General features: G+C 42.7%; 2 protein-coding genes and 1 non-coding gene across 3 annotated transcripts in view; 2 read left to right on the top strand and 1 right to left on the bottom strand.

The window, feature by feature from the left end:
• The window catches only part of DNAH3 (dynein axonemal heavy chain 3), a 190,490-nt gene extending 173,675 nt beyond the window's left edge, over nucleotides 1–16,815 (top strand). Inside the window, 8 exon segments of the mRNA XM_007466279.1 lie at nucleotides 2,740–2,984; nucleotides 4,597–4,713; nucleotides 8,115–8,269; nucleotides 9,132–9,299; nucleotides 11,248–11,390; nucleotides 13,763–13,967; nucleotides 14,895–15,032; nucleotides 16,462–16,815. Coding sequence (XP_007466341.1) covers nucleotides 2,740–2,984; nucleotides 4,597–4,713; nucleotides 8,115–8,269; nucleotides 9,132–9,299; nucleotides 11,248–11,390; nucleotides 13,763–13,967; nucleotides 14,895–15,032; nucleotides 16,462–16,815 — 1,525 coding nt within the window.
• Nucleotides 16,816–21,400: 4,585 nt separating this feature from the next.
• LYRM1 (LYR motif containing 1) overlaps nucleotides 21,401–27,021 on the bottom strand; it is a 26,028-nt gene continuing 20,407 nt past the window's right edge. The window contains exons 3-4 of the mRNA XM_007466278.1: nucleotides 22,648–22,740; nucleotides 21,401–21,517 (exon numbers count right to left, since the gene is read on the bottom strand). Coding sequence (XP_007466340.1) covers nucleotides 21,401–21,517; nucleotides 22,648–22,740 — 210 coding nt within the window. The remainder of the gene's footprint in view (nucleotides 21,518–22,647; nucleotides 22,741–27,021) is intronic.
• TRNAE-UUC (transfer RNA glutamic acid (anticodon UUC)) lies at nucleotides 25,494–25,565 on the top strand. The gene has a single exon. It is a non-coding gene; the product is annotated as a tRNA-Glu (tRNA).

Below are 27,021 nucleotides of genomic sequence, written 5' to 3'. Positions count from 1 at the left end.
TGAGTAAGAATGGAAAAGGGAAGGAAAATTTGGGGAAGACCTGGAGTACCAAAAGATGAATAGGAGTTTTCCAGGAAGGACATTCCAGGCAGAAAGGGCAGCATTTGTAAAAGCAAAGGAAAGACCAAGAAGTTATCCTATGATTCCTGGGTATACACTGTGAGAAATTGTTTTTGGCAGGTGATAGGAGATGTGCCTGGGAAGGTAGATTAAATGCCAGCAAATCGGAGTTTTAAAACTTACTTGCCTAAAAACAAAAAAAAAATCCACCCGTAGTCTAGGCACTCGATCTATCCCATACCTGCTTAGATCCATGGAATTTTAATCAATATTGGGAGCAGCTATTTATTTTCTGTGAACTTTAAAGCCCAGCAAGACTGGGCCTAAGTATTTGCATTTAGAGAATGATGAGATGAAACAGACTTCAAAGCCCCTTTTAACTCAAATGTTCGGTGATTCTTTCATTCTGGGCCAGGGGTCAGCATACTACGGCCAAATCCAGTCTGCTGCCTGTGTTTGTACAGCTTGCAATCTGAGAATAGCTTTTACATTTTTTATGGTTGAAAAACATTGAAAGAAGTATAATATTTCATGACATGTGAAAATTATATGAAATTCAAATTTCAGTGTCTATAAATAAAGTTTTATTGAAATACAGCCATGCTCACTCATATACTGTCTACGACTGCTTTTATGCTTCAAGTAGTTGTGACAGAGACCATATGGCATGCAAAGTCTAAAACATTTACTCTTTGATCCTTCATAGGAAAAGTTTGCCAACTCCTGCTCTAGGCAACAAAGTTTGCCGGTTATTTTTATTTTAGTCATGTCTGCCTGAAAATAGAAAAGCGTTTGGTGTTTATTTACAAAGCCAGATTAGGCCGTAGTTGATTGTATTCATGTAAGGTTCGTATAAGATTCATGTAAGAGTTTAAGAGGAAATCCATTAATTTCAAGAATTCTATTTGGTTTTGGATGCTGAGTTGACTCATTGACCATCAGTGACATACTCAATGAAGAAAAAATTATTCATGTTGACATTTAAGGTCTTCTGTAATATGATCTTAACCCAAGTCACAAACTCAAGTGCCTATACAATGAGGAATGTAACATAAATGAGTGAAAAGGACTGGGCACAAGAAATATTCCACTTTCCACAGTACAGTAGCTATCACCATGGACGGTCAGCCTCAGTGTTGAATACCAGTAGAGAGTGGTGGGGACTGTGGTGAACTAGAGGCACATGCCCTGTAGAGAAGAGAAGACTGCCTACTACCAGCTGTTGCCAAGCAGGAATACAGGCCTCTTGTATCCAGATTTTATGACTATTTTAGAGGAAAGACGGGAATCTAGAACTTTTAAAAGAAAGCCCTAGATTTTTAAAAGTTGGCAACTACTTGAAAAATATGTTACAGCATTGTGTTGGTTTGCATGGAGTTAAACCTCACCCATCTGCAGACTGAAGTCAGGCCACAGGCCCCCAGGTTATGGCCTCTTCCCTCCCCTCTGAGGCCTGTGCCTGGACCGCAGCAGGCTGCCCACTATAGGCCTTACCACATCCCCACCTTTTCCTCGTCCGTGCAGTTGCTCAGCCTGTGTCCTGTGTCTTTAATGACCTTCCATCCCCAAATCCTCCTGTTGGAAACCTCTCTAATGTCTAGCAAAAAAGAAAAACAAACCCACAAAAATGAAACAAAACAGGATGTCATAGTGTGTATGTAACCTGAGCTTGAGTAAGAAAAACAAACGAATAAAAGCCTGGAAGACAATATGCCAAAATGTTAACCTGTAGATGGTAAAATCATGTATTTTTTTCCTTTCTAAATACTTTTACCTATGTTCCCATTTCTTTTGGGCGTAGATATACTTTTATTATTTAAGAAAAGAAATCTTCCATATCCTCAAGACCCATTTCTAATGCCACTGGCCTCTATGACAGGGATCAGCAAACTTTTCCTGTAAGGGCCCAGATAGTAAATATTTTAGGTTTTACAGGACATGTTGTCAGTTGCAACTATTCAGCTCTGCTGTTGTGGCATGAAAGCATCCATAAATAATTTGTAAATGAAGAGGTGTGGCCATGTTCCAATAATATTTTATTTACAAAAACAGGCTAAGGCTAGATTTGGCTCCCTGGCAGTAGTTTGCAGACTTCTGCTCTCTCCACCCCGTGGAAATCTCTTCTTCCCATGGACCCCCGTGGCCCATTATTTCCCTCCCTCCCTGTGGTCTTGATTTTATAACTCCTTGGCATTCTGTTTGCTTGTCTTTTCTCCCCTCCCCAGCTCCCATTTCCCCTCCTAGCAGCAAGGCTGTGAGTATCTAGAAGCAAGAAACAATTCTTTTCTCATTTCGGCCACTCCTGGAGTGCCGGGTGTAGTATTTGACCATAACAGATGCTCAGAAAGTCCAGCAGGGCAGGAACATGGTGTAGTGATTAGGACAGGGCCTTTGGAGTCAGGGAGCCCTGAGTTCATCTTGGTTCTGCTGCTTCTAAGTGGTGTGTCCTTGAAAACCCCACTTAACTTCTCCATGCCTCTGTTTCCTCACTGGTAAAGGGGATAATAAATCATAGGGTGGCTGTGAGGATTAAAGTAAATGAAGGGACATAAACTAAATTCTTAGCATGGGGTTCAGCATCTAGTGATGCTTAATAAATGGTAGTTATTATTTTTTGTTACTGTTTTTCAATATAATGTATTGCATTGCTGTAAATAATTGGGTCTGTTGTTCTTCCAGACTCTGGTTAACCAGCTATCCATCAGAGAAGTTTCCAGTCAGCATCCTCCAGAATGGGATTAAAATGACCAATGAGCCCCCCAAAGGGCTCCGGGCCAACCTTTTGCGCTCTTACCTCAATGACCCCATCTCAGACCCCGTGTTCTTCCAAAGCTGTACAAAAGCAGTGACGTGGCAAAAGCTGTTGTTTGGCCTTTGCTTCTTCCATGCCGTCGTTCAAGAGAGGAGAAATTTTGGACCCCTAGGTGAGAGATGACAGCATACCTGGATTACCTGGGGGAAAGATCACAGACAGATACAGGGGCGCGTTCAAGTTTGTACCCAGGGTTGCCAGTAAAATAGGGTATAGGTATGTTCCATGCAATATTTGGGACATATTTATACTAAATATGATTTGTTGTTTATCTGAAATTAAATTTCACTGAGTGTCTCTGTATTTTTATTTAACAAGTCTGGCAGTCCTATAACCAGGTCAATATCAATGTCAGGGAAAGGGGTAAATAGATTTTGGTTCATACTTTGTTTCAAGGAAAGAGGTGATGCTCCAGAATCAGAGGTCCCCTAATTACTGAAGTAATATGATAATGAGAAGAGTGGAGGCCCTTCCCTTTGGTGTATTTGCCTAGCTTGGGTATCATGGCCACTCTCCAGGGAATTGTCACCAGGTAATTTATAACATTTTGGGTTGCTCTCTTTACCTGTGCATAACAATGAAAGAAATACAGCTGGGACATCTGTTTGTGCTTCTCCTTGAAAAAATGAACATAAATTTCTTTATTAATGTAACTTATCCATGGCCTAACTTAAGTGACTCAGTATTCTTGTTAGAGCAGATCATCTGCTAAATACAGATCCCATATCACCATGGTTTTAAGGTTGGATTATTTTTCTCTCACCCATGGGCTGAGTCTGATTCTTTTCTTGAAATGACCCACCTCAAGGTATCCTTAGCCATTCTTTTGGGTTACAAAAGGAGGCAAATTGTCCTTTTGGTGATTCTCTCAGAACATCCTCTTTCCTTCTACCTGCCCCAGTTAGCTTCACAGACCACCTGACCCTTCAACTGAGGGTTTCAGAGACGAGACAGCCGAAGGGGACACTCCCTCTACATCTGCATCTCACACACCACGTTCTCCCACCACCATTCTCCCACCCGTGCCAGACCTCCAAACACCCATACAACAGTTTGGCTTATAGTCAACTGCCCAGTTGTGTTCTCTTTGCCAGAACCGAAGTTTTTGTTATTTTATTATATTTTTAATTTGAATGTGAATGTTTAGGAGGAAATTAAACGTCTCCATTGAGCACAGGTCCTACCATAACCTACTGTCTTACATCCAGCCTGGTTCATACATTTATGTCACTTGTGCAGCCCCACTGGGCATTTACCGTTATAACACTTGAAAGTACAAGCAGTAGTTTCTTCAAGGCCTGCCATCTAGTTCTCCCATGAGTGGGAGGAGGGGAATTCTCAAAGCTAACTTAGTTCTATTGCCCAATCACAGATAGTGCTCTCTAGCTATGCTTTGGTGTTATTTTTGGCATTTGGTGCGTTACCACAGTATTCCAGCCAGGGTGAATAACTCTCATTCCACAAATCCCAGGATGTTAACATCTTCCTTATCAAATGGGGGAGATCCATAAGGAAACTGACTTTAGAATGGATGTTTTCTCAGGCAGAATGTCTCCCACGTTGGCAGTAAATGTCAAAGCTAATAGTTGGCATGGTGCTTGATATTCACAGGGCTGAAAGAGGCTCTTGATCCATAATGATGCTTAATTCCACCAGCTCAATCTCTGAGTGGAAATTAAGAGCTCTCATCCCTGAAGCATCTAATTTATCTCTGCCTCATGCAGGTTGGAATATTCCTTATGAATTCAACGAATCCGACCTGAGGATTAGTATGCGGCAGATCCAGATGTTTCTGGATGACTACAAGGAGGTGCCGTTGGATGCTCTGACCTACCTGACAGGTATTTACGGAAGGAGGCTTTGGCAACCATAAACCTCCACGATTGTGCTCCACCTTCCTGCTCCTCTGCTTCCATCTCCATTTGTTTACTTACTCACTCGTGCTTTCAACAGACATGGAGCTCTTAACGATGCTGGTCACCATGCCGGATATTGTAAAACAAACAAACCAACAAAAACAAAAAACACACACAGAAAAATCAAGATCAATCCCTCCCTTTAAGGGGTGCACAGTCTACAAAGGGAGGGAAATATAACAAAATAAATAACAGTACAGTGATAAGTTCAGTAAGAGAAACATTTATAAGACAGCACAATGATTAAATTTCAGACATGGGGTGGGGATGATTAGGGAAAACTTCCTGAAGGCGTGAAAGATGGTTTTGAAGGATAAGTAGGACTTTTACAAGTGGAAGAAGAAAGTGGAGGCAGGCGGTGGGAAAAAGGAAGGAGGGCACTCCCAGCAGAGGTGCCCCGAGGTGATGATGACACTTGCTGTTTTGTATTAAAGCGATTCATCAGCAATCTTTTATCAGTCATCCAATATATACTAGTACATAATATGGAAGAATGTAAATATATAAGACTTGGTCACTGCCCTCAAGAAGCACACCATGTAACCCCAGAGATAGGAGATAAACTATAGATGAGCTAAATGAATGGATTACCATGGCCAAAAGTCAAAATGCAGCTCAATAGAAAAACCTGGGCATCTTCCAGGTCACACACAAGTTCCTCCCTCAACTCTGGATCCTTTCCCCAGTCATACGGCATGCACTTTATCTACATCATTCAGTCTCCACAGCAATCTTATGAGCTTCACTTTAGTGACCCTGTTTTACAACTGACAAGACCGAGGCCTTAGAGCAGTGGTTCTCAACCAAGGGTGATTTTGTCTCCTAGGGGACATCTGACAAACTGAGGAGACATTTTTTGTTGTCACAACTAAATGGATGTGCTACTGGGTAGAGGCCAAGGATGCTGCTAAACATCCTACAATGCACAGGACAGCCCCCTGCAACACAGAGCTACCCAGTCCAACATGTTAATTGTGCCAAGATTGAGAAATCCTGCTTTAGAGTGATTAAATTCATTTGTAAAAGGTGACAAAGACCTTAACTCAGCACAGTGTCTCCTAAACCAAAACCCCAAGTGACACACAACATAAGTTCAGTGGATTTTAGTTAGGTGAAAGAACTTTTCCAAAGAAATGAGCCATATTCCCATTATTCCAGACCACACAGAAGCACATCCCAGGGCTCCCCTTCCGATCACAGAATGAGCGCATAATTGCCCTGGGATGAGGTCTTAGTATTGCAGCTCATAACTTAGTACTGCAGCTCATAAACCAACCTGCTCCAACTGTGCCAGCTGGCTTGAGGATAGTCACTTTCCAACTGCACCAGTCAGGATAGACTAGTTAGTCTGAGATAACAAGCAATCCCCAAATCTCAAGGGTGTGAGACATTTCTTGCCCATTGTGCATGTCCAGTGTGAATTGGCAAGGGTCTCTGCTCATTGTAATTATCTATCAGGGGCACAGTTGGCAAAGACTCCACCAACTTTTGATGCCACCATCTCAACATACACTTGTGTGGTCACTGCCACAGGGTAGCACTGAAGAGCTCATGCCAGGAGTTAAATGTGCAAGAACTTGTCACCTGACCCCACCTCACTGCCAGAGGCCCTGGGAGTTATAACCTTCCTATGTACCTGGAAGGAAAGAAGATCAGATAGAGATGATTATTAGAGCTCTGTACTGACCGCAAGGGACAGACTAACCAGAGACAGGTCTTATTTGGAGAGTGGTTATCGAATTAGATGGGCCAAAGTCAAATACATTCTTAATCTGGTACCCCCAACCCTGTGGCAGAGCCAATGAAGAATCTAGAAGAGATATAAGGCACATCCTGGCCCCTTTAGGAACTTGTGCTCCTGCTACAAAGAGGAGTCATATAAGTAAAGAAATGCACCTTCCTTCATAAACATAAAACCCAGAGCCTATAAGGGTATCCCCTGAAGTAAAATTTGCTGATGAGAGAGTGGAGGTGGGACCCTGAATCATGACTCTGTACCTAAGGTTTACCTTCACTGGTAGTCCCTCTTTGGTACTCTCTAGCACTGCCATGCTGACTTCAGGGGGGAACTACTCTCCCTTTAATATCGTAGTTCTAGTGTTGTCATAAACCTCTTTACAGCTGGGACAAACTATAATGTTCCAACTAAACTTTGCTAAAGGCCTGAGAGGTCAACAGAGAGAGATCTAGATGGTCTGGCTTAAGGTCAAACGGTTTTTGTAGGGCTAAAATTACTCAGTAGGTATGAGCTTCCCCTTAGTCTCTTACTTCTTCCTTAATGAGCCACCAGGATGCTCCTCCTAGACATTTAGACCCCTCCAGTACCAAGAGAGGCTGAGGCCTCCTCAACTTGAGTCATACTTCCTGTTTCATGTCCATAGACCTGCCCCTTCCTAGAATGATTGGAATTGGAAATGAGCCCACCCTTCAGGGGAGCCCTTGCATGCGAACGAACACACACACACACACACACACACACACACACACACACACACACACGTCTTTTCCTTGCAGACTAGTGTGTTATTCCCCAGCTTCCAAATACCAGGTGGTACCCACATACTGTGGAATCTGATCCAGCTAGAAAATGCATCCTGGGTTGGTGAGACGGATTTGATGGCCCCTCAAAAAATTACCTAATTCTTTTTGTAGAAATCTGAGTGTAGAAACATGAGTCTCAGAGAATGATGTTGATGATGGGGATGAGGGTAGGAGAGTCAAGTCCCAAAGAAGTATATATAGGATAATCTTAATTTTCTAAACTCTACGTATTTGTAAAAGCTGTAACTGAATGCTTTCTATATGCTAAGCATTGTACTAAATGCTTTATGAGCGTTGTTAACCACAACAACGTAAGATAGGTATGCAGTTATCTCTACTTCTAGACAGATGAGAAACTGCTAATAAGTGGCAAAAGTTGGAGCCCAGAAACTGGCTGTAATTGGAGCTCAGTACTGTCTCATGCCAGAGTTCTTGCCCTGAACCACATTTCTATAATGCCTTTCACATTTATGTACACATACACACAAATGTCCAAACAAATGTCTGGAAGATGCCTAAATGTTAACAGTTACCTTTGTTGGAATTATTGGTGATTGTATTGCTTTTCTTTCAGTTTATCACTATTTTCTAATTTCTGATATGGTGAACATGTATTATTTTTGTGGCAACCGTAATACCAGAAAGGCCTGGTCTCATCCCAAGCTGAGCATGGTTTTAGCAACCCTGTGTCTCAGCAGAGCTCCTTGGCTGGAAGAATCCTCTATTTTAGGTTATTGACTAAATTCATTATGGGCTCAACTTCTTCTTCTGTTGGTTGTCCCCAGGGGAATGTAATTATGGAGGCAGAGTGACAGATGACAAAGACAGAAGGCTCCTGCTATCCCTTCTGTCCACATTCTACTGTAAGGAAATTGAGCAGGACCATTACTGTCTTGCTCCTGGAGACACTTACTACATCCCTCCTCATGGCTCCTACCAGGTGAGGGGCAGGGGAGGGAGAGGTCCCTCTGTCCCCCCAGAGGGGCTTGGCAGTCTCCATGTGGCTAGGGTTGCAGTGTATCAAAGGAGGGCCCAGGGATAGCTTGGGCTTCCTGACTCGGTCCATAAGCTATTTCAGATCTTCCCAAAAGCCTACAAGATAGACATTATTACTGTTTAATGAATGCTGGGCATTTGGTAGACAAGATCTTTCAAAATATGGGGTCCATCTGGGGAGAAGGGGGAGTGGTGTTTAAGATGAAGCCTTGGTAGTGAACAGGATGGAAATTGCTACTTGAAATCAAAGGTTCAGAAGGTGGCAAAGGGAGGGACACAAAAACTGGATGGGAGAATGATAAAAGGAAGAAGAAAACAAGAAATCTGAAGGAAGAATGAAAAGGGCTTACTTTCATCGAGTACCTGTTAATGTGCCGAAGCCTTATTCCTTCATAACCTCATTTATTTTCCCACTTACAGATAAGGAAACTGGGCTTTCAGGTGACTAGCTCAAGGTTACACAGTTGGTTTAAGATGGAGCTAGGATCCAAATCCTGTCCTGCCTGAATCCAAACCCAGTTTTTGTCTCCAAAGCTAAGACTGCTGGGGGAGCAGGGAGGAAGCCAGCAGAAGTGGGAGGGGAGATACTCAGTCCATCTACCTTCATAATCATACTCACTCCTCCGAAACCTGCATGAGGGAAAGCTTGGGATGTCTTGGCCCCGGCGGTGTGTGCATGTGTGTGTCTATGGCCTGTGCTACCGAAACAGTGTGATTCCTGCATGGGTCTGCTCTGGCAAAACCTTGGGTGATCTGTGGGACCCCAAGGAACCTGAATTTATGTCAACTGAAGATTTCCTTTCCAGTCCTATATTGAATATCTCAGGAACCTCCCTATCACAGCCCACCCAGAAGTGTTTGGCCTGCACGAGAATGCCGACATCACCAAAGACAACCAGGAAACCAGCCAGCTGTTTCAAGGGGTGCTGCTGACCCTCCCTAGGCAGTCAGGAGGGAGTGGCAAGTCCCCTCAGGTAACCAGGCTTGAATTCAATTTCCCAGGCAGTTTTTCATCTAGTGGGCATGCAGGATTGTGGCTGGTGACCAAGAAGGCAGAAAAGTGGAGGCCTGGTAGACCCCTGAGGGAGGATATGGGTGCTCTGGTCTTACTGCTGAGAGTCTTTAAATACTGAGCTGGAAGAGCACCAGTGTTTCTAAAATGTCAGCTATTCCTATATAACCTTCATGATTCATTGCTATATCCACATATCATCTGTATTCCATTTACATAATACTTAAAACTAAATCTCTTTTGCTTAAAAACATTTATTTAAAAAAACTGCACATCAGGACCATAAGTGGAAACCCACTTATGGGGGTTTTCCATAATGTCGTGACAGCCACAAAAAGAAAACAAAGGCTAAACATTATTAGGTTCTTCCAGATGCTGCTGCTGATGTCTTTCTGGCTCCTTGGGAGAAGGGGAGGATCAGCAAATGTTCTGGAGCAGTCTCAGCCCTGACCTGAGACTTTCTCCTTGAAGGGAATGAAAAGAAAAAGGTGGCCAAAAAACTTGACAAGAGAGTGACTTTCTCACCACGTGATTCAACATTATTTGCTCTATGTCCTGGAAACACCTGGAATCATTTTGGGTGTCTCTTGTGATCATTCCACACATTGTGAAGGACTGATCCTGTCTACCCTCCTTGGTCTACAGATGAGGGCAAAACACACCCTACGAGAAGTGACGCACTTCAAGGCATTCAGGAACACAGAGGCAGTGCCAGGCCCAGAACCACATCTCCTGACTCCACCCTGATCCCTCCTTTCCTTCTCTTCCCTTCTCCAGCTTCTGAGCTACTCCACGTTCAACCCTGCTCAGCTGTGGACTTTGCATACAGTTGGCCTTGCATATCCACAGGTTCTGCATCCTTGAATTCGACCAAAGATTGAAATATTCAGAAAAAAAAATTCCAGAAATTTCCAAAAAGCAAAACTTGCATTCACCCCACTTCAGCAATTATTAAAAAGCATTTACATTGTACTTACAATTATTTACAGAGCATTTACATTGTATTAGGTATTATGAGTAATCTAGAAATGATGTAAAGTATGGGGGGGGAGGGGTGATGTGTGTAGGTTCTATGCAAATACTACACCGTTTTCTATTAGGGACTTGACCATCTGTGGAGTTTGGTCTTGCAGCCAATCCCTAGTGGATACCAAGGGATGATTGTATTTGGTTTCTCAATTTGGTTCATAGTACCATAAGCGGTAATATGTGTGAAGATAAAGCAGCCTGGTTTGTGTGTCTCAGCTTAGGGATGGAAATTCCCCTCACAGTGGGAAGAGGGAAGGAAGTGTACATTCCAGCCTCCTCGAGCCAAAGGATGGCAGAGCTGTGTTTCTCTCCCACACCCACGTCCCACTCCTCCTCTTCCTACTCTTCCTCTAGGCCTGTCCCCTCCCTACTTGGCTAAACTCACTGCCGTGGGCTATTCTTAATGCTGAGGAATGGCCTGCTGCCTTCCCAGGTGTCCATGTCACTGGCACAGAGCAAAGTCTCACCTGCACCAGGAGCTGGTCCTAAGGGGCTGGCTATGAGAGCCTTGGGAGATTGTCTCCCAGCGGTGACCTTGAAGATTGGAGGCGGTCTGTAGGGTTCAGCACTGCCCTGAGTCTACCTGGCTGGCTGAGCACGAATTCCCCACCTGGCCCTCAGGCCCTTGCTCAGGACTTTCATTGTTCAGCATAGAGATGATGTCCTCCCTAAGGCTGGGGGCAGGGGTGGGGGGGCGGGAGTGGGTGGGATGGGTATCCTCCTTCCCCTCAGGGCAGAATTGGCTTCTGTAGGAGAGTTCCCAGAAAGGTCCTGTAGACGTGTTTAAAAATTCAAAGGCTCACTGCTTCATGTTTAACTGGACAAAGCCACAGCCCGCTGGCCTTGTGTCTCATTCACCTGTCTAATGCTTACACTTTAAGGAAGTGGTTGAGGAGCTGGCCCAGGACCTACTCTCCAAGCTTCCCAATGACTTTGACTTGGAGTTGGTCATGAAGTTGTACCCTGTGGTCTATGATGAATCTATGAACACTGTCCTAAGGCAAGAGCTCATCAGATTCAACAGGTGGGCTGTATGGTCTTACTTGGATCCTGGGAGTTAGTGTGAGGGGTAGAATCTAATGGGCAGTAACTAGAATGGACACTTGATAAGGGTTGCTGTGCAGAGTTGGTTTGCCCTACCTTGTAGGAAGGGCTATAAATAGGGCCATCCCAGCATGTGTTGGCCCAGGGTTAAATCAGTTCCTTCTATTCATTCTCTCTTCATTATTCATATGACATCTGTAAACTGGGGTTAAAACCAATACCAAGCACGGGCTAATAGTAAAAGTAATCATTAAAGCCACTTTTATTGAGCCTTTAGTGCTAGAAATGGCTCCAAGCACCACTCATGCCTTTGCATTCAAACCACACAATAGTCTTTAAAAATATGCACAGTTAGTAATCCCTCTACCACTGTTGTACAAATGAGAAAACTGAGACAGAAGGGCTAAGTAACTTGCTCAAGGTCACACAGTCATTCAATGGCAGAACCGAGTTTGAATCCAGGCTCTCTGATTCCAGAGCCAGTTAGCCAGTATGTGAAATCAGGGTAAACTTAGAAAGGGGTGAGGAACAGTTCATCCCTTTGCCGCGACCACAGGGGTAAGGAAGGGCTATTATAAGATGGCCATGGGGCTAAGGGTCTCCGGCCTTCTATTCTAGTCCCTCCTCACTTCTCCTCCAGGTACTAGAGCATAGAGCCCAGTGGGATAACCTTGATTTGATTTCTAGATAGTCAAAACTGAAAGAGTTCCCAAACACCATCTAGGCCAGATGAGGAAATTCATCACTTCTGCCTCCAAGTCAAGGTTCTTGCTGCTCCAAATACTCTTAAGTGCTGCTGTCTCCATTTTGCTTCATTGGTCATTGCTCGGTTTTAGGGACAGCCCTGATGCCGAAAGACTGGTGAACTTGAAGAATGTCAACTAAGAATTTCTTGACTCCCTTAGTCTTAGGGTTACTCCCTAGAGTCAGTAGGCAGTTGGCTGTGCGGATGACCAAGCAAAGTATGGCGTGTGAGTCAAGGATGCTGACTACTTGAGTCAGATACCGTGGTATGATGGGTTGTAGTCCTCACTCATCCAGACACCAGGCCAATGGCTTTCCTCCTCTGCCACTCATTCTCTGCTAAGGTCACTGGAGCTCTTGGTGGTTACAGGGGCCTTCACTAGCCTTTACCACTGGCCATTGTAATAGAAGAGAAGAGGGTAACAGCAATCTTATATTCCAGTGATGCTCAGGATTAACTACTTGGGGCAATATTGTAACATACTTCCCCACTACCTTTTTTTTGCCTATTCACCCAGTGGTATGAGAAGCCCAAAATGACAGTTCAGCTTCCAATTCAGGGGAACCATTATTGTGTCTTCTAGGGCAAATATTCCTTCCCTGAGTACTAAAAATCTTGAAACTAGCAGAGCTCATAGTTTCAAGAATAGAAAGAAACCTTTTTCCAGTAGGTTTCAGGTATAATAGAGGTCTGTGGTATAATCCCGCAGAGGGTGGTTTTGCTCTTGACTCCTCAGCCAAGCACATACACCAGTAACACGCTTGAACCTTAAATTCCTCTTAATATAAATGTTTAGTGGTTACACATCCAGGAATCCCTTTCTTGCGTTTGAGCCTTCTCATGTCCATTCGGCTGGGATTCCATAAGTCTTTGGACATGACAAGCTCTCTCTGGTAGCAGAGTCTTTGGCACTCTCAGCTGAATTCCCTCTGGGCTTGATGAGGCCTCATAACAGAGGCCAGAGAGAGAGACAGGTGATCTTGGCATCTTTCAGGCTGCCCTTCAGCTGCCTTTTCTCAGGTATGCATGCACCTCATAGTCTATAAAAAGAACAACTTTGGCAATATAGATCAGAAGCCTTAAAACTGCATTACCCTTTGACCCAGAAATTCTACTTTTAGTAAGAATATCATTATAAATTTCCGCAGTGATTAATATAGATGGATGTTCCTAGTAATGTTGTTTACAGTGACAACAATCTAGAAATATATGTTTCAGTGATAGAGGAACAGTTAAATTAAATGGAACACCTTGCAGTCATTAAAAAGGACGATTTTAGTTTGGTCTCTATTGAATTGGAAAGATGTTCCTTATGTGCTAAGAGAGAAAAACAAATTACAAAAAACACATATATAGCATGATCCCATTAAAAAATAATTTGTGTTTACATATGGAAAAATCTAGAAAGATATACATCAAAGTTATCTTTAGGTGGTGAGATAATGGGTGATTTAATTTTTTCTCATCTTTACAATTCTTCTATCATGAATGTATATTATCTGACTTTTTAAAGGGAGGAAAAGTAAAAGGAGACTTGGAGTCAGTGTACTTGGGGTAGAATGAGGTCACTGGAGAGCCAGGCTGAGTGTCCTCCTTTGTTCTTGCAGATTGACCAAAGTGGTTCGCATAAGCCTCATCGACCTTGGCCGAGCAATTAAAGGGCAGGTTTTGATGTCCTCAGAGCTGGAGGATGTCTTCAGTAGCATGCTTGTGGGTAAAGTGCCGGCCATGTGGATGACCAAGTCCTACCCATCACTGAAGCCCCTGGGAGGCTACGTGGCTGACCTGCTAGCCCGCTTGGCCTTCTTCCAGGTACCTTGGAGTCAGGGTAACTGGGCACCTGGCATTCTCATTCAGGTGGAGAGGACGTTCTGAAATGACGGATTAGAGGCAGAGGGAGTAGGGCAGCCTCACAGCATCCTGGACTGAGCACCTACTGGAAACAGTCTTACCAGGGTTGAGGGCAGGAGGGAGACTTTTCAAAGTCCTTGAAAAGATTATAGCCTCGGGCTTCCCTGGTGGCGCAGTGGTTGAGAGTCCGCCTGCCGATGCAGGGGACACGGGTTCGTGCCCCGGTCCGGGAAGATCCCACATGCCGCGGAGCGGCTGGGCCGGTGAGCCTGCTTGTCCGGAGCCTGTGCTCCGCAATGGGAGAGGCCACAACAGTGAGAGGCCCACGTACCTCAAAAAAAAAAAAAAAAAAAAAAAAGATTATAGCCTCTAGAGGCAGGAGTGGGAACCAGAATAAATGTCACAAACTGGTGTCTCATGGGCCACAGCTCATGGGCTAGTAGATAGATTTGGTTTGGCTGCTTGGTTATTTAAAAATTTGAGCTAGCATATGAACACTGGATTGTTACATATCAAAATACAGATGTTTGTCCTGCAAAAACAGGAAGACCTGAAACGATGGACCTGCATTCCAGCATGGCAACTATTGCTGGAGATGAGTGGCTGTGGCTCAGTTTAGACAAGGCACACACTCTCCACTGCTACAGTCCCTACCACGCTCTACCGTATCCCTGACACACGCCTGCACCCGCGCTTTTCTTAAAGTAGAGATATATTTCATTGTACTTTCATTTCAAAGGGGGAAAATATAAGCTAAACTGAGAGGGCTGCCTGTTTCAAGAAAAATGAGAAAAAGCCTATTTCTTTATGGGACTCGTTGTATTACCTGCCTTTGAACTATCTTTGTTGTGTTGTTGACTTTGCATTTTTATTTCTGTGGCTCTCCAGGAATGGATTGACAACGGGCCTCCTGTGGTCTTTTGGATCTCTGGATTCTACTTTACACAGTCTTTTTTGACAGGTGTCTCTCAGAATTACGCTCGGAAATACGCCATCCCCATTGACCACATCGGATTTGAGTTTGAGGTAAGGGGCGTCTTGGGTTAGATCAACTCAAAGGGCCAACCAGAGAAAGCAGTGCTGTCCCTTTCCTTGAGTCCAAACATTTGGATCTGTTAAGGCTCAAATACTTCCGAGATGGTACAAATGAAGTATTTAGCATGACTTAAAGTAGCTCCAAAAGTTATTCCCAGCAGAATCAGAGGATTCCTAAGGCTTTGTCTCTGTGTGTATAAAAAGGAATCTTTCCAGAGGAAAATTCTGCCACAGTTGTACCGAGAAAAATGAAAGCACCTTCCACATTGTTTATTCAACATGGAGGACTCTTCATTTGGAAGGATGTTAATGGTCTTGTGTAGTGCTCTGCTTAAAGTCAAAGGAATTGCCAATAGTCAGGTATCACCCAGTCCATATTTGGGGAGAAAGTAGTAAGATGGACTGTTACAGAGCATTGTAGAATTTTAAATTCTATAGAAAGATCCTTTGAAATCATCTAGTCCGGAGGTCACAAACTGATTGACCTAGGTCTTTATTTAGTTTATAAATGAACTTACCTTGATTGGCCTTTGAAGACAATGCTAAGCCAAAATTAATGCAATAAGAAAGCAAAATAACGGGAATAAACACTGGAAAAAAGATAAAACTATCTTTTTTTTTGATGTTGAAATGATTGTATACCTAGAAATCCTAAAAACACACCTATCAGAATTAATAGAATTTGTAAGATGACTGGATACTGGTTAAATATACAAAAATCCTTTTCCTATTCTAGCAATAAATACTTAGAAATGGGAAAAACATTCCATTAACAATAACGAAAAGATTAGAATTTGAATGATTTTAAATGGAGCTCGTGCTCTCTGCTTCACCATAATCCCCTCCACCCCGCTATTCTCCTACACCTAGACCATTTTCTGCATTTACCAGAAGAAATTTATCACCTCTGAATCTAAACAGTTGTATGCTGGAGCTGGCTCATACTAACTCACCAGAACCTGTTAAAGCTGGTTGTTAAACAATTGATAGGCTGAAATTGACCATGGTGGGAGGCTTTACACCACAGAAATTGACAGAAACTACAAATCAAGGTTTCACTTCTCCTGCTAGAGAACTGTTTTACCAGCATGCATCTGAACCTAACCCCTCACTACAGATGGAGGTTCAGAAAGGGGAAAAATTGTGCAAGGCCACTAAGCTAGGTAACAGTTAATGTGGCCTCCTGCCTCTTACTTTAGTGCATTCTCTGTGCCTGCCATATATAAGGGCAGCATGCTAACTAGAAATCAGACCTGGCCCATGTAGCAGGCAGGAATATTATCAGAGAAGCCCCAATGTCCTGGGAAATGCATCCTGGGAAAGGCAGACAGTAAAGCCAGTTTGTACTTTTTCAATCTCTTAATGCTGCCTCATTTAGGAAAATGGCAGATAATGGAACTCACAGCTTCCTGTCTTCCAGGTAACCACACAAGAAACAGTCATGGAGGATAACCCAGAAGATGGGGCCTACATAAAAGGACTCTTCTTAGAAGGCGCCCGTTGGGATAGGGAAACGATGCAGATCGGGGAGTCTCTCCCCAGAATCCTCTATGACCCATTGCCCATTATTTGGCTGAAACCTGGGGAAAATGCAATGTTTCTGCATCAGAACATTTATGTGTGTCCAGTCTACAAAACAAGTGCCCGAAGAGGTATCCTCTCCACCACAGGCCACTCCACCAACTATGTCCTATCCATTGAACTCCCAACCGACAGGCCCCAGAAGCACTGGGTAAACCGAGGAGTAGCCTCACTGTGCCAGCTAGATAACTGATGGCATCTGTCTCAACACAGAAAATAAAAGGAACTTCATTCTTTTTTTTTTGTAAAGAAGATGTTGGGGGTAGGAGTTTAGTAATTTATTTATTTATTTTTGCTGTGTTGGGTCTTCGTTTCTGTGCGAGGGCTTTCTCTAGTTGTGGCAAGTGGGGGCCAGTCTTCATTGTGTTGCGCAGGCCTCTCACTATCGCGGCCTCTCTTGTTGCGGAGCACAGGCTCCAGACACGCAGGCTCAGTAGTTGTGGCTCACGGGCCTAGTTGCTCCGCGGCATGTGGGATCCTCCCAGACCAGGGCTCGAACCCGTGTCCCCTGCATTAGCAGGCAGATTCTCAACCACTGCGCCACCAGGGAAGCCCAGGAACTTCATTCTTGACTGAAATCTAGCTTTCCTTTCTTGGTAGTCACATGGGATGATGATGATGATGATGATGATGATGATGATGATGATAACCTTTATATTAATGGAGCACTTGCTATGAGCCAGGTATTTTAGAGCATTCCTATAAAGTGGGTTATTATCCTTATTTTATGGCTGCAGAAACCATGATATAGAGAAAGCAATATTTTCCAAATCAGATAGCTACTAAAATAGTGGAGCCTAGATTTGAACACAGGCAGTGGGACTGTTCAACCTAGACCTTTAGTCATGTGGCTAAGCTGCCTGGTGGTTTTTTTTTTTTTTTTTTTTTTTGCCGTAACTGTCACTGATCTTTAAGTGCTTCTCTCCTAGTCTATTCACATGGGCTAACATTAGGGCTTCTCATAGGTTGAAAGATGCTTGGCCCACTTTTACTTTTTAAAGCCTCTTGATATATATATTTAAATGTACTTCTCACAACAATCTTATGCAGTATTATCGTTATCTCCATTTCAGTGATGCAGAGATGGAGGCTTAGAAAAGTAACTAGCTCAATTTTACAGCTAGCCAGTGGTAGAACTGGGACCCCAATTCTTCTCCACTAGCCTACACAGATGGGCAGAAATTTCAGGAAGAAAGGAGATGTGAGAGAACCATTATTTGTTGCTTGCCCTGGTTTGTCCCTGGGCCTTTAGATATCTTGCTTGTACCTATGTTGGATATGATTGTCTCCCCCTCTAGAGGTTCAAGGAATCTAACTTGCCTACAGTTATCCAGCTCTTTCACATTGAAAAGCCAGGTTTTGAGCCAAGGTCTGTCTGGCTCTAGAACCTGTGCATTTTTCACGGCTTCACGCTGCCTCCTTGCTGAGGACTTTGCTATATTGTGATGTAGAATCTTAGAAGAGATGTGTAGTTCCAACAACCATGTCCAAGAAATTTCTAGTTTATCACTGTTTCTCCCCAGGGCCAGCTGGAAGAGAATCCTGAGGGAGAGAAAAATCAAATTCTTGATATATTCTCAACCAGCTCTCTCTTGTGGCTCTTTGGCTCTTTGGCTCTAAATGGCTACTTCTAGGGCATTCCCTTGGCCAGTCCATAGATGAGCAAAGACATAAGGCTTCTTGGGAATCTTAATGTGTCTGGTCTGGCTTCCTTGCCTCTTCATTAGAAGAAATGTCCTGACTTGGGGTCTTTGATTTTTCTTAAATGAAGCTTCTGAGAACCACATAAACATATTCCAGAAAACTTGTTTCTTCATGGGAGTGTGGAGCCAATCAAATTCTGATTGAGGACTCTGAATTCTGAGATCAGCAAATCATCTAATTGATCCCAAGTGCAAAAGGGGAGTTCTCCAAATCTTGCCTGGGGCCAATAAAGAGACAGTGAGTTGGAGCCACTCTCTTTCAGCTCCAAGTAGGTAGCTTAAAAGTTATTTCTCGGGCTTCCCTGGTGGCGCAGTGGTTGAGAGTCCGCCTGCCGATGCAGGGGACACGGGTTCGTGCCCCGGTCCGGGAGGATCCCACATGCCGCGGAGCGGCTGGGCCCGTGAGCCATGGCCGCTGAGCCTGCGCGTCCGGAGCCCGTGCTCCGCAATGGGAGAGGCCCCAACAGTCAGAGGGCCGCGTACCGCAAAAACAAAAAAACAAAACAACAGCAACAAAAAAGCTGTTTCTTGAAGAAACATAACTTTTTCCAATAGAGGAAAGACAATCAGAATTAATAGATAGCTGGAACTGCCTTATTCTCTATTATTCCAAATAGATTAATAAGCCATGTGAGATGGAAAGACGGTCAGGATCCCAAATCCCTGAATCTTCGACTGGCTAGGTAAGTCAGATTGTAAGCTATAAGGCAGTGAGAAGGTTGCTAAGAGAACAACTGAATTTCTCTTACAGGTATCTAACTCCACCTTCAGCGACAAAAGCTGAGGGAGGCAGGGACTGTTGCGTTCCTCAGGGGTCAAGGGACAGGATGTTCATGTACGATGGATTAAATTTTTGTAACTTAAAAAATTTCCCTCAATTCAAAAGATTCTCCTAAATTTAGGGTCATTTTCTGTCGGGGTCCATGTGTTAATTAATGTCCCCCCCCGCCCCCCCCCCCACTGCAGGAGAGAGCAGTAGGTTCTTCAGGAGTCCTGGTGAATTAGAGGCTGGGGCCCTGGGGCAGAGATGGCCAGAGATCAGCTCCATGAGAAGCTGCAGGCCCTGCCTATAAATACCTCAGCAGATGACATCAGACAAACCTTGTCACCAAGCTAGTCCTTGCTCTTTAAAAATCTAGCTGTTGAGTAATTAGTTTTCAGTCCTTGTCAGCATTGGAAGAAAATTTCATTGAAAGAGGGGACGTAGGGGATACCTTTGAAAGACCAAAGAAGGAGATTTTATAGGGTTGGAGAGAAAATGAAAAGAAAAAATTATAAACAAATAGGTTTCATGGAAAGTCTGGCAGGAAATTATGTTTCTGTGTAATAGAATATGCATCTTTGCAAAGGAGGCTAGGCGTATAAAATTCACATTTAGGGAAGATTCCTGGCACACAGAAGGTACTTAGAGGTTAGCTAGCATTAGATTGGACTTCCATTTTGGAAGCGTCTGGGTAGGAAGGATGGTTTCTAACCCCTACAGCGTAAAACAAAAATTGCATATTCAAAATCACCTTGAATTACTTAGAAAGGGGCAATGATGGAGACAGCAAGTCATGTTTCACTCAGTCCAGCACAGCCAGTTTTTCCTCCAATGTAAGAACAGGTCAGCGTTTCATTGACTGACCACCAGATAAAGCAGTTGGCTTGAGTTCACAGGCCTTATGTTGCTTTAGAAATACTTAACTTTAAACGTCAGAACCACCTCTTGGTAGGGAAATGCTTCCACAATGAGATCAGATAGGAGAGTGACTGATGGAATAGCAGACTGATGTCTCCTAACTGAAGCGAGGCTGGGGTATGTGCTCACCGAATGGCCATGGAGGGGCCGACATGCCTTCCAGCACATTTACATTTCTCTCTCTCCATCAAAGGCCTATAGCTGCATTTGTGTTAAATATGTACATGCTGTATCTCTACGGACACAGTATGATATTTGCTCTCCATGTCACTGCCAAACCCTGTAGTACTTACTTATCCTGAGCATGAAAAGGTATGTTCCTGCTCACAGGAACGGGTTTTGAAATTGAAATATACATATTTTAAATTAGAGAATCTGTGTGACAAGTGAATCCTAAATCTAGGTATGGGCAGGAAGTTATCAACTGCTGCTTTTGAGGATCACAAGGCCATTCTGGAAAACAGTAGAGAGAGACCAAAATCACTAGAGATTTTTCTTTATTGGAGATTACCCAGCCCGTTTGGAGGTAAGAGGGAATGACGCCGACATACAAATGAACTGCCATGGGAATCTCACCTGTATCCACACATGCAGGGGTGTAAGTCCTTTATGTTTTGATCTCTACTTGTCCCATTTCAGTCTGGATATAATTTGAAGGCCAGCTTAGCTCTTGTACTTCCTAATTATGTTAATGTAAAATTCTCATAATGAATGCAGTATGAGTTTCTAGTGAGCCTTTCAGATCCTAAGTGTATCCAAAGTAATTATAGGCTTTAAGATGAACTAAACATATGCATTTACCTAAGACATGAACTTTTGTGTATGTGTATGTCTGGGGCAGAGATGGGTCTCATATAAAATTTCAGTGAAAAACCATGATTGATCCAATGATGCGCTTTTTAAGGGGAGTTTATGTGGAAATTGGAAGTCTCAAAAGACAACAAAAAACCCACTTTTAAGCAAATCTATAACTTGAAAAAAAAAAAGCCTAAAAATATTCTGAGGGGTGGTATATAGTTTTATAGTAGCCATGAGAACTTCCAGCAACTGGCTAATTTCTTCATATCAGCTGGCATGTCTGGTGATCGGCATTTCCTTGAAGAGCTTTGTCACCCTTCAGTCTTCTGCCCACAGGCCTTAGTTTTGTTTCCAGATGACGCTTCAGTGAGGATATAAGGTCCATGACCTCTAGGGTTAGTGTTGTCCACTCAGGCAGCAAGATCCTGACAAACTGTAGTGATGTGTGAGCACACATCATGGGGTGAGTACCAGTATTTCGAAGGTTTTAAGAAGATATTTGGATTTTTGCTCCTAATCAAGAAGAGTTTTGTTGTCTGGTTTACATTTAAGACCTAGTTGGCTCATCATTCTCAGAAAAAAACTTTTTTTCTGGGTTAGGAAACTTCATCGTGAGACTTGAGATACACTGGTTTGGAAAATTTCCTCAATTTCTCCTGGCTTCGAAGTCCCCGGCCTCGTAGTGGGGTAAGGCCCATAGGAGGTAGATGAATCTGAATAATGATAATAATATTAAGAATTATATTTATTGCAGCAGCTTATATTCACTGAAGATTTACTAAGTACCATGCTCTCTGCTAAGTGCTAACTCTATACTGACTCATGATTCCTTATAGTCCTTATACACATTAATCCTCAATATAATCTCATAGAGAATTATTATTCTAATATTCACAGATGAGAAAATGGAGGTTCAGGTTAAATAACTTGCTCGAGATTATACACTAAGTGATTGATAGAACCAGGATTTGAACCCAGATCTGTATGATTCCAAAGCTTGTGCTCTTCTCTGCCGTATTTCCTGCATGGAGGAAAAAACCACAGATCACACAGTGAGATGAGAGTCCAAAGAAGGTGAGGAAAAAAGTGTATACACAAAGATGTTCTTTGCATAGTGGAAAACTGGGACCAACACAAATGTCTAGTGAAACGGTGGGTGCTGGTTAAATTATGCCATATTCTTACAATAGGATACAATGCATCCATTTTAAAAGATATCCAAAAGAGAGGAAGTAAAATAAATAGACGATAAACAGTAATACCTAGGGTCCCATGTACTTTAAGAAAATGTATGTACATGAGTATAGAAAACAAGACTAGAAGGATATATTACCAAACTGTTAGGCTGAGCAAATACAATATAAAATTGCTGTTTTTGTAGGTCAAGAGTAGAATACTGGCAATTTCATATGGTCCAACTCAACAGTTATAGTGGTCACTTCCACAGGGTGAGAATTTTTGACAATTTTCACTTTCTACCTTATGCATTCCTTTAATATTTGAATTTTATTCCTTCATTAACAATAAACCTGTGTTTTACAATAAGGAAAATAAAAATATTTCCATAAAAAAGGTGAAAGTCCGAAGAGAAAGCTATGTAAATGTGAGCTGGCTTTCCCTTCCATATAAGGGAAAGTTGTTCAAGTAGGAGAAATCAGGCGTTCATTGACATTTTAGTCTGTTGTGATGGGCTGGTGGCCACACAAGGGTAGCTTATTTCCAACATGCCTGCTAGTAGCTCTAGACTTCTCAGCAAACACCAGCCCTCTTGGTACACATTCTTGGAAATAACTGGGTTGACAAGGATAAGTACACACCACATGTTAACTGGAGTCACACTTACTGGCCTTGGATAAGGAATCTGGTAATGTAGTCCAATTTCAATCCTGGCTGTGCACTCATCTATACACTGTTGAATCAGGTCTGTGTCTGTACGCTATTAAAAGGGAAAAAATAGGTGAGATTGTTAGCATCTTTCCAATGCTACATAAAGTATAGGTACACATTTTCTTAAACTTTTTTCAGTTTATTAGCCACTAAATTAAATATTGGTAATTTAAAAAATCCAAAGCAATTTAGTATAAAATTTCCTGTGGATTTAACTTTTAAAAATTATTGAGGTAGATAATACAAGCACATGGTAAAAATAATTCAAATAATACAAAAGGATATAATGTAAAACAAAGTCTCCCTCTTCTTCCTGTCTCCCAGTTCCCCTTCTCAGAGACAATTATCAGAAGTTTCTTGTTTGTTCTTCCAGGGATAGTCTATGCATATATAAGTATACCTCTGTAAACTTAGCATTTTTTCTTACAAAAATGAAAGTTCTGAACCTTGCCTTTTCACTAACAACTTGAAGCTCCTTCTATATTTACACATACAGAGCTGCCCCGTTCTTTTTAACAGCTGCACAAAATTCCAACATAAGGCTGTATTATAATTTAACCAATCTTCTACTGATGGACATTTAGGTTATTTCCAATCTTTTGCCATTATAAACAGTGGATCCCTCTAAAAATTTTTTTGGCTCACATGCAGATATATTTGAAAGATCATTTCCTAGAGAGAGAACTGCTAGGTTAAAGGGTTCATGCTTTTTTAATTCTCACAGATATTCCCTGTAGATTCAAATTACCCTCTAAGAGGCTGTACCAATTTACATTCCTAAGAACAGTCCATAAATTATATTCCCACCAACAATGAACAACAGTGCTTCTTCCTATCCTCCCCTTGTTGATCAAGTTACTTTCAAGTAACCCAATTATCAGCAAGTGCTGTCTAGAAACCCTGAGTAAGATATTGGAGAATGATCCACCTTCTATTTTGAACTGTAAACTGTCTTGCTCATTACCGAGGAAAAGAAATGACATTTGAAATTTCAAAACAGTCAAATTGTGGTAGTCCAATTTCAAGTAAAGGAATGAAAAGTTCATTCTGAAAAACAGAAAGCCAGGTAGGAGAAGGGGAGAGACCGTTTCATTCCGATGATGGAAAATGAGTCAACACATGCCTCTGCTAAGAGTTTGTAAGTGGGCCTCAAAGCCGAGCTGGGATTGCATCAGCCACAGATGACACCCACAGTGAAGTGTGGGCCATCGTGGCTTGGAAATTCCAAGGGCATTCTGTCCTATGGTACCTCTTGGAGTAAAGTTCCAGAAACTGCAACACATAGAAAGAACTACAGCTGAGTCCCTTGGGACAGAGGCTCAGCTTTCTGACCTCTGTATTTCTCAGAAGCTATTGCTCTGATGCTCACCTTGGGAGTATATTTCCATGTTCTCATTTGCTCGTTAGGATTTAGACCAATTAATGAGATACCTTTGGGTTATTATTAAGCACTTATAGCAAGTGAGGTTACAAGAGACTACTTATGTCTACATGAGGGATTAGGAAGAAAGAAGCTCCTAATAAAGATGTGGTTAAGGGGGCTGAGGGCTCCTGCGGCTCCAGCTGTCCATTTGAACAAGTTGGGTTAGAGTTCTCCAAATCAGTCATTCAGAGGCTGCCTGCATGATTCTGCCATATCCACAACTACCTATACTAATATTAAACTTTTTCTTTAAATGGACTCTCTAAGCACAGTACTTGCAAAATTATCTAATACTGTTTTCTTTCCAATACATGGTAAAACAAGTATGTATTTTATTTTATTAATTAATTTATTTATTTTGTGGTACGCGGGCCTCTCACTGTTGTGGCCTCTCCCGTTGCGGAGCACAGGCTCCAGACGCGCAGGCTCAGTGGCCATGGCTCACGGGCCTAGCCGCTCCGCGGCATGTGGGATCTTCCCGGACCGGGGCACAAACCCGTGTCCCCTGCATCAGCAGGCGGACTCTCAACCACTGCGCCACCAGGGAAGCCCCAGTATTTTACTTTTTATAAATTTATTTATTTTATTTATTTTTGGCTGTGCTGGGTCTCCGTTGCTGCACACGGGCTTTCTCTAGTTGCGGCGAGCAGCAGCCACTTTGTTGAGGCATGCAGGCTTCTCATTGCGGTGGCTTCTCTTGCTGCGGCGCACAGGCTGTAGGCACGCGGGCTTCACCACTGGCAAATACACCTCCCTCTGGCTCACACCACATTGGGCCAATTCAAGCAGAGGCAAATGAAGGATTATTATTGCCTCAACTGAAAACCCAAAGGGTCTTGGGCAGTAGTTAGGTGAGTGAACCTGCAAAGGTTTACTGGGCACATACTACTATGATATCCCCAGCACCAGACTAGACACTGTGAGGCCATGGTCCCTGCCTTCAACTATCAAGGATATTACCTCAGCAGAACAACTCTGACACAATGGTATATAATCAACAAGGGCAATGACTGCTACAGACTGCTATCTAGATTCCTATATAGCAGAGTAGCTGGCCATCATGGGGTTGGGTGAGGGCAGAGAACTTGAGGAAGACTTCCTGGAGAAGATCAGCTGAATCAAAGTATTTGTAAATGCTCATTAATTTAGTGACAACCACAAGGCAGGGCCCATGAGATATACTAGAAAAGGATAAGAAACTGTCTATGTGCTCAAGGAACTGACAATCTGGTTAAGGAGACCATACCAACATAAATGAAACAAACAAGAAAAAAAAAAAGAGAATATCACCAACTAATTAGGGGTAGGTATAGCTCAGTGGTCAGCAAAATTTTTGATCATCTCCTTCTTTCAATAAAAAATTTCTGAGCCCTGAGAATTCCCTGGTGGTCCAGTGGTTAGGACTTGGCACTTTCACTGCTGTGGCCTGGGTTCAATCCCTGGTCAGGGAACTAAGATCCCACGAGCCACACAGTGTGGCCAAAGTAAACAAACAAACGATAGAAGTTTCCGGAATATTTTGAACATGGGAAGTGTACCATGAACTTGTGTGTAAAAGTTTGCTCAAATCAACAATAATAGCATATATCTCAGTGTCTCAAATGGATAAATTAATTACAGTTCATTCAAACGATGGCATACTGCACAACATTTTAAACAAAAGAATTGATCAAGCATTTAAAAAATGTAAATGTTTTGCAATTTGTGTATCATATACTATTATTGAAATTCAAAAACAAAGACAAAAGCATTAATGGATTCACATATGTCAATTCCCCGATGATCATCACCTATGCGGAAGTAGAAAGGAAAAGAGACACACGTGTAAAGTTTTATCTTTTAAACAGAAAAAGTATAAAATGGGAAAATCTCAAGCAAATATGGCAAAATACTAACATCTCTTTCATCTGGGTCATACAAAAAAAAAAAAAAAAATTTCTGAGCCCCATATGTGTATTTATAAGTTTATTAAATATATTAATAATTCCATTATAAATATATATAAAATAGACATTTTTAAAAGAGCAATAAAAATAAATAGGAACAGCACTTACAATATTTTACTTCTATTCCTCAAAGGACTATTTCAGGACCTTGGGGGGGGGTACATACACTCTGATGTGGTATATGCATGGTCTATGGTAAGAGCAGAAAAAGTTCACAGGCAGGTTGGTATTAAAAGCAGGGAGACTTCAGGGATTATGAGAAGGGAAGGATATTGTAGATTGAGATGGTTTCTTGTGTAGCACTACCCCAATTGTAATTTTACATTTCTATCTAACTCTGAAACATCTTTCAGGGACCCTGTCTCGGTTTTGTTCAGTTACATCCCTGATGTCTAGTCTGGTGTTTGGAACATGGTAGACACTCAGCTACTTGTTGAATGAAAGAATGAGAGCAATGGGTCACAAAATAGTGGCAGGAGCTATGACAGAAGCTGGGAAGGGGAGGTGTTCTTGTGGAAAGATGTGTTCTGCTTTGGGCTATTATGCTTGTGGTGAGTTCCTGCAGGTGGCTGATGACAGGTCAAGATATGGGATCTTGGAACCATGGTCTCTGGGCCTCTCAGTGCAGAGGGCTGACCTTCAGAGGACGCTTACAGCTGGTAGGAGTGTGTGTGAAGAAGACAGGGCAGAAAAGGAGACTGAGGTGGGGTCAGAGAGGGAAAAGTAAAGAGTAAATTGTCAGGAAGTTTCATGAAGTGAACAGTGACAGTGCTGAATCCATGAGATCAATGAGAAAGAGGCAAGAAAAGTCAGGAGCTGAAAGCCTCCTTCCACGCTTAGGGCCAGGCAGTCTTCCTAAGGAGCTGACAGCTAGATGCTTTATGGTTTGTCGAATCAAGCCTCTTGGACGCAAAAAAAAAAAAAAAAGAAAAGGGGCTTCCCTGGTGGTGCAGCGGTTGAG

This window comes from Lipotes vexillifer, unplaced genomic scaffold (assembly GCF_000442215.2).
Source record: "Lipotes vexillifer unplaced genomic scaffold, Lipotes_vexillifer_v1.1 scaffold783, whole genome shotgun sequence".
Classification (NCBI taxonomy): Eukaryota; Metazoa; Chordata; class Mammalia; order Artiodactyla; family Lipotidae; genus Lipotes; species Lipotes vexillifer.
This window is presented reverse-complemented; position numbering and strand designations above follow the sequence as displayed.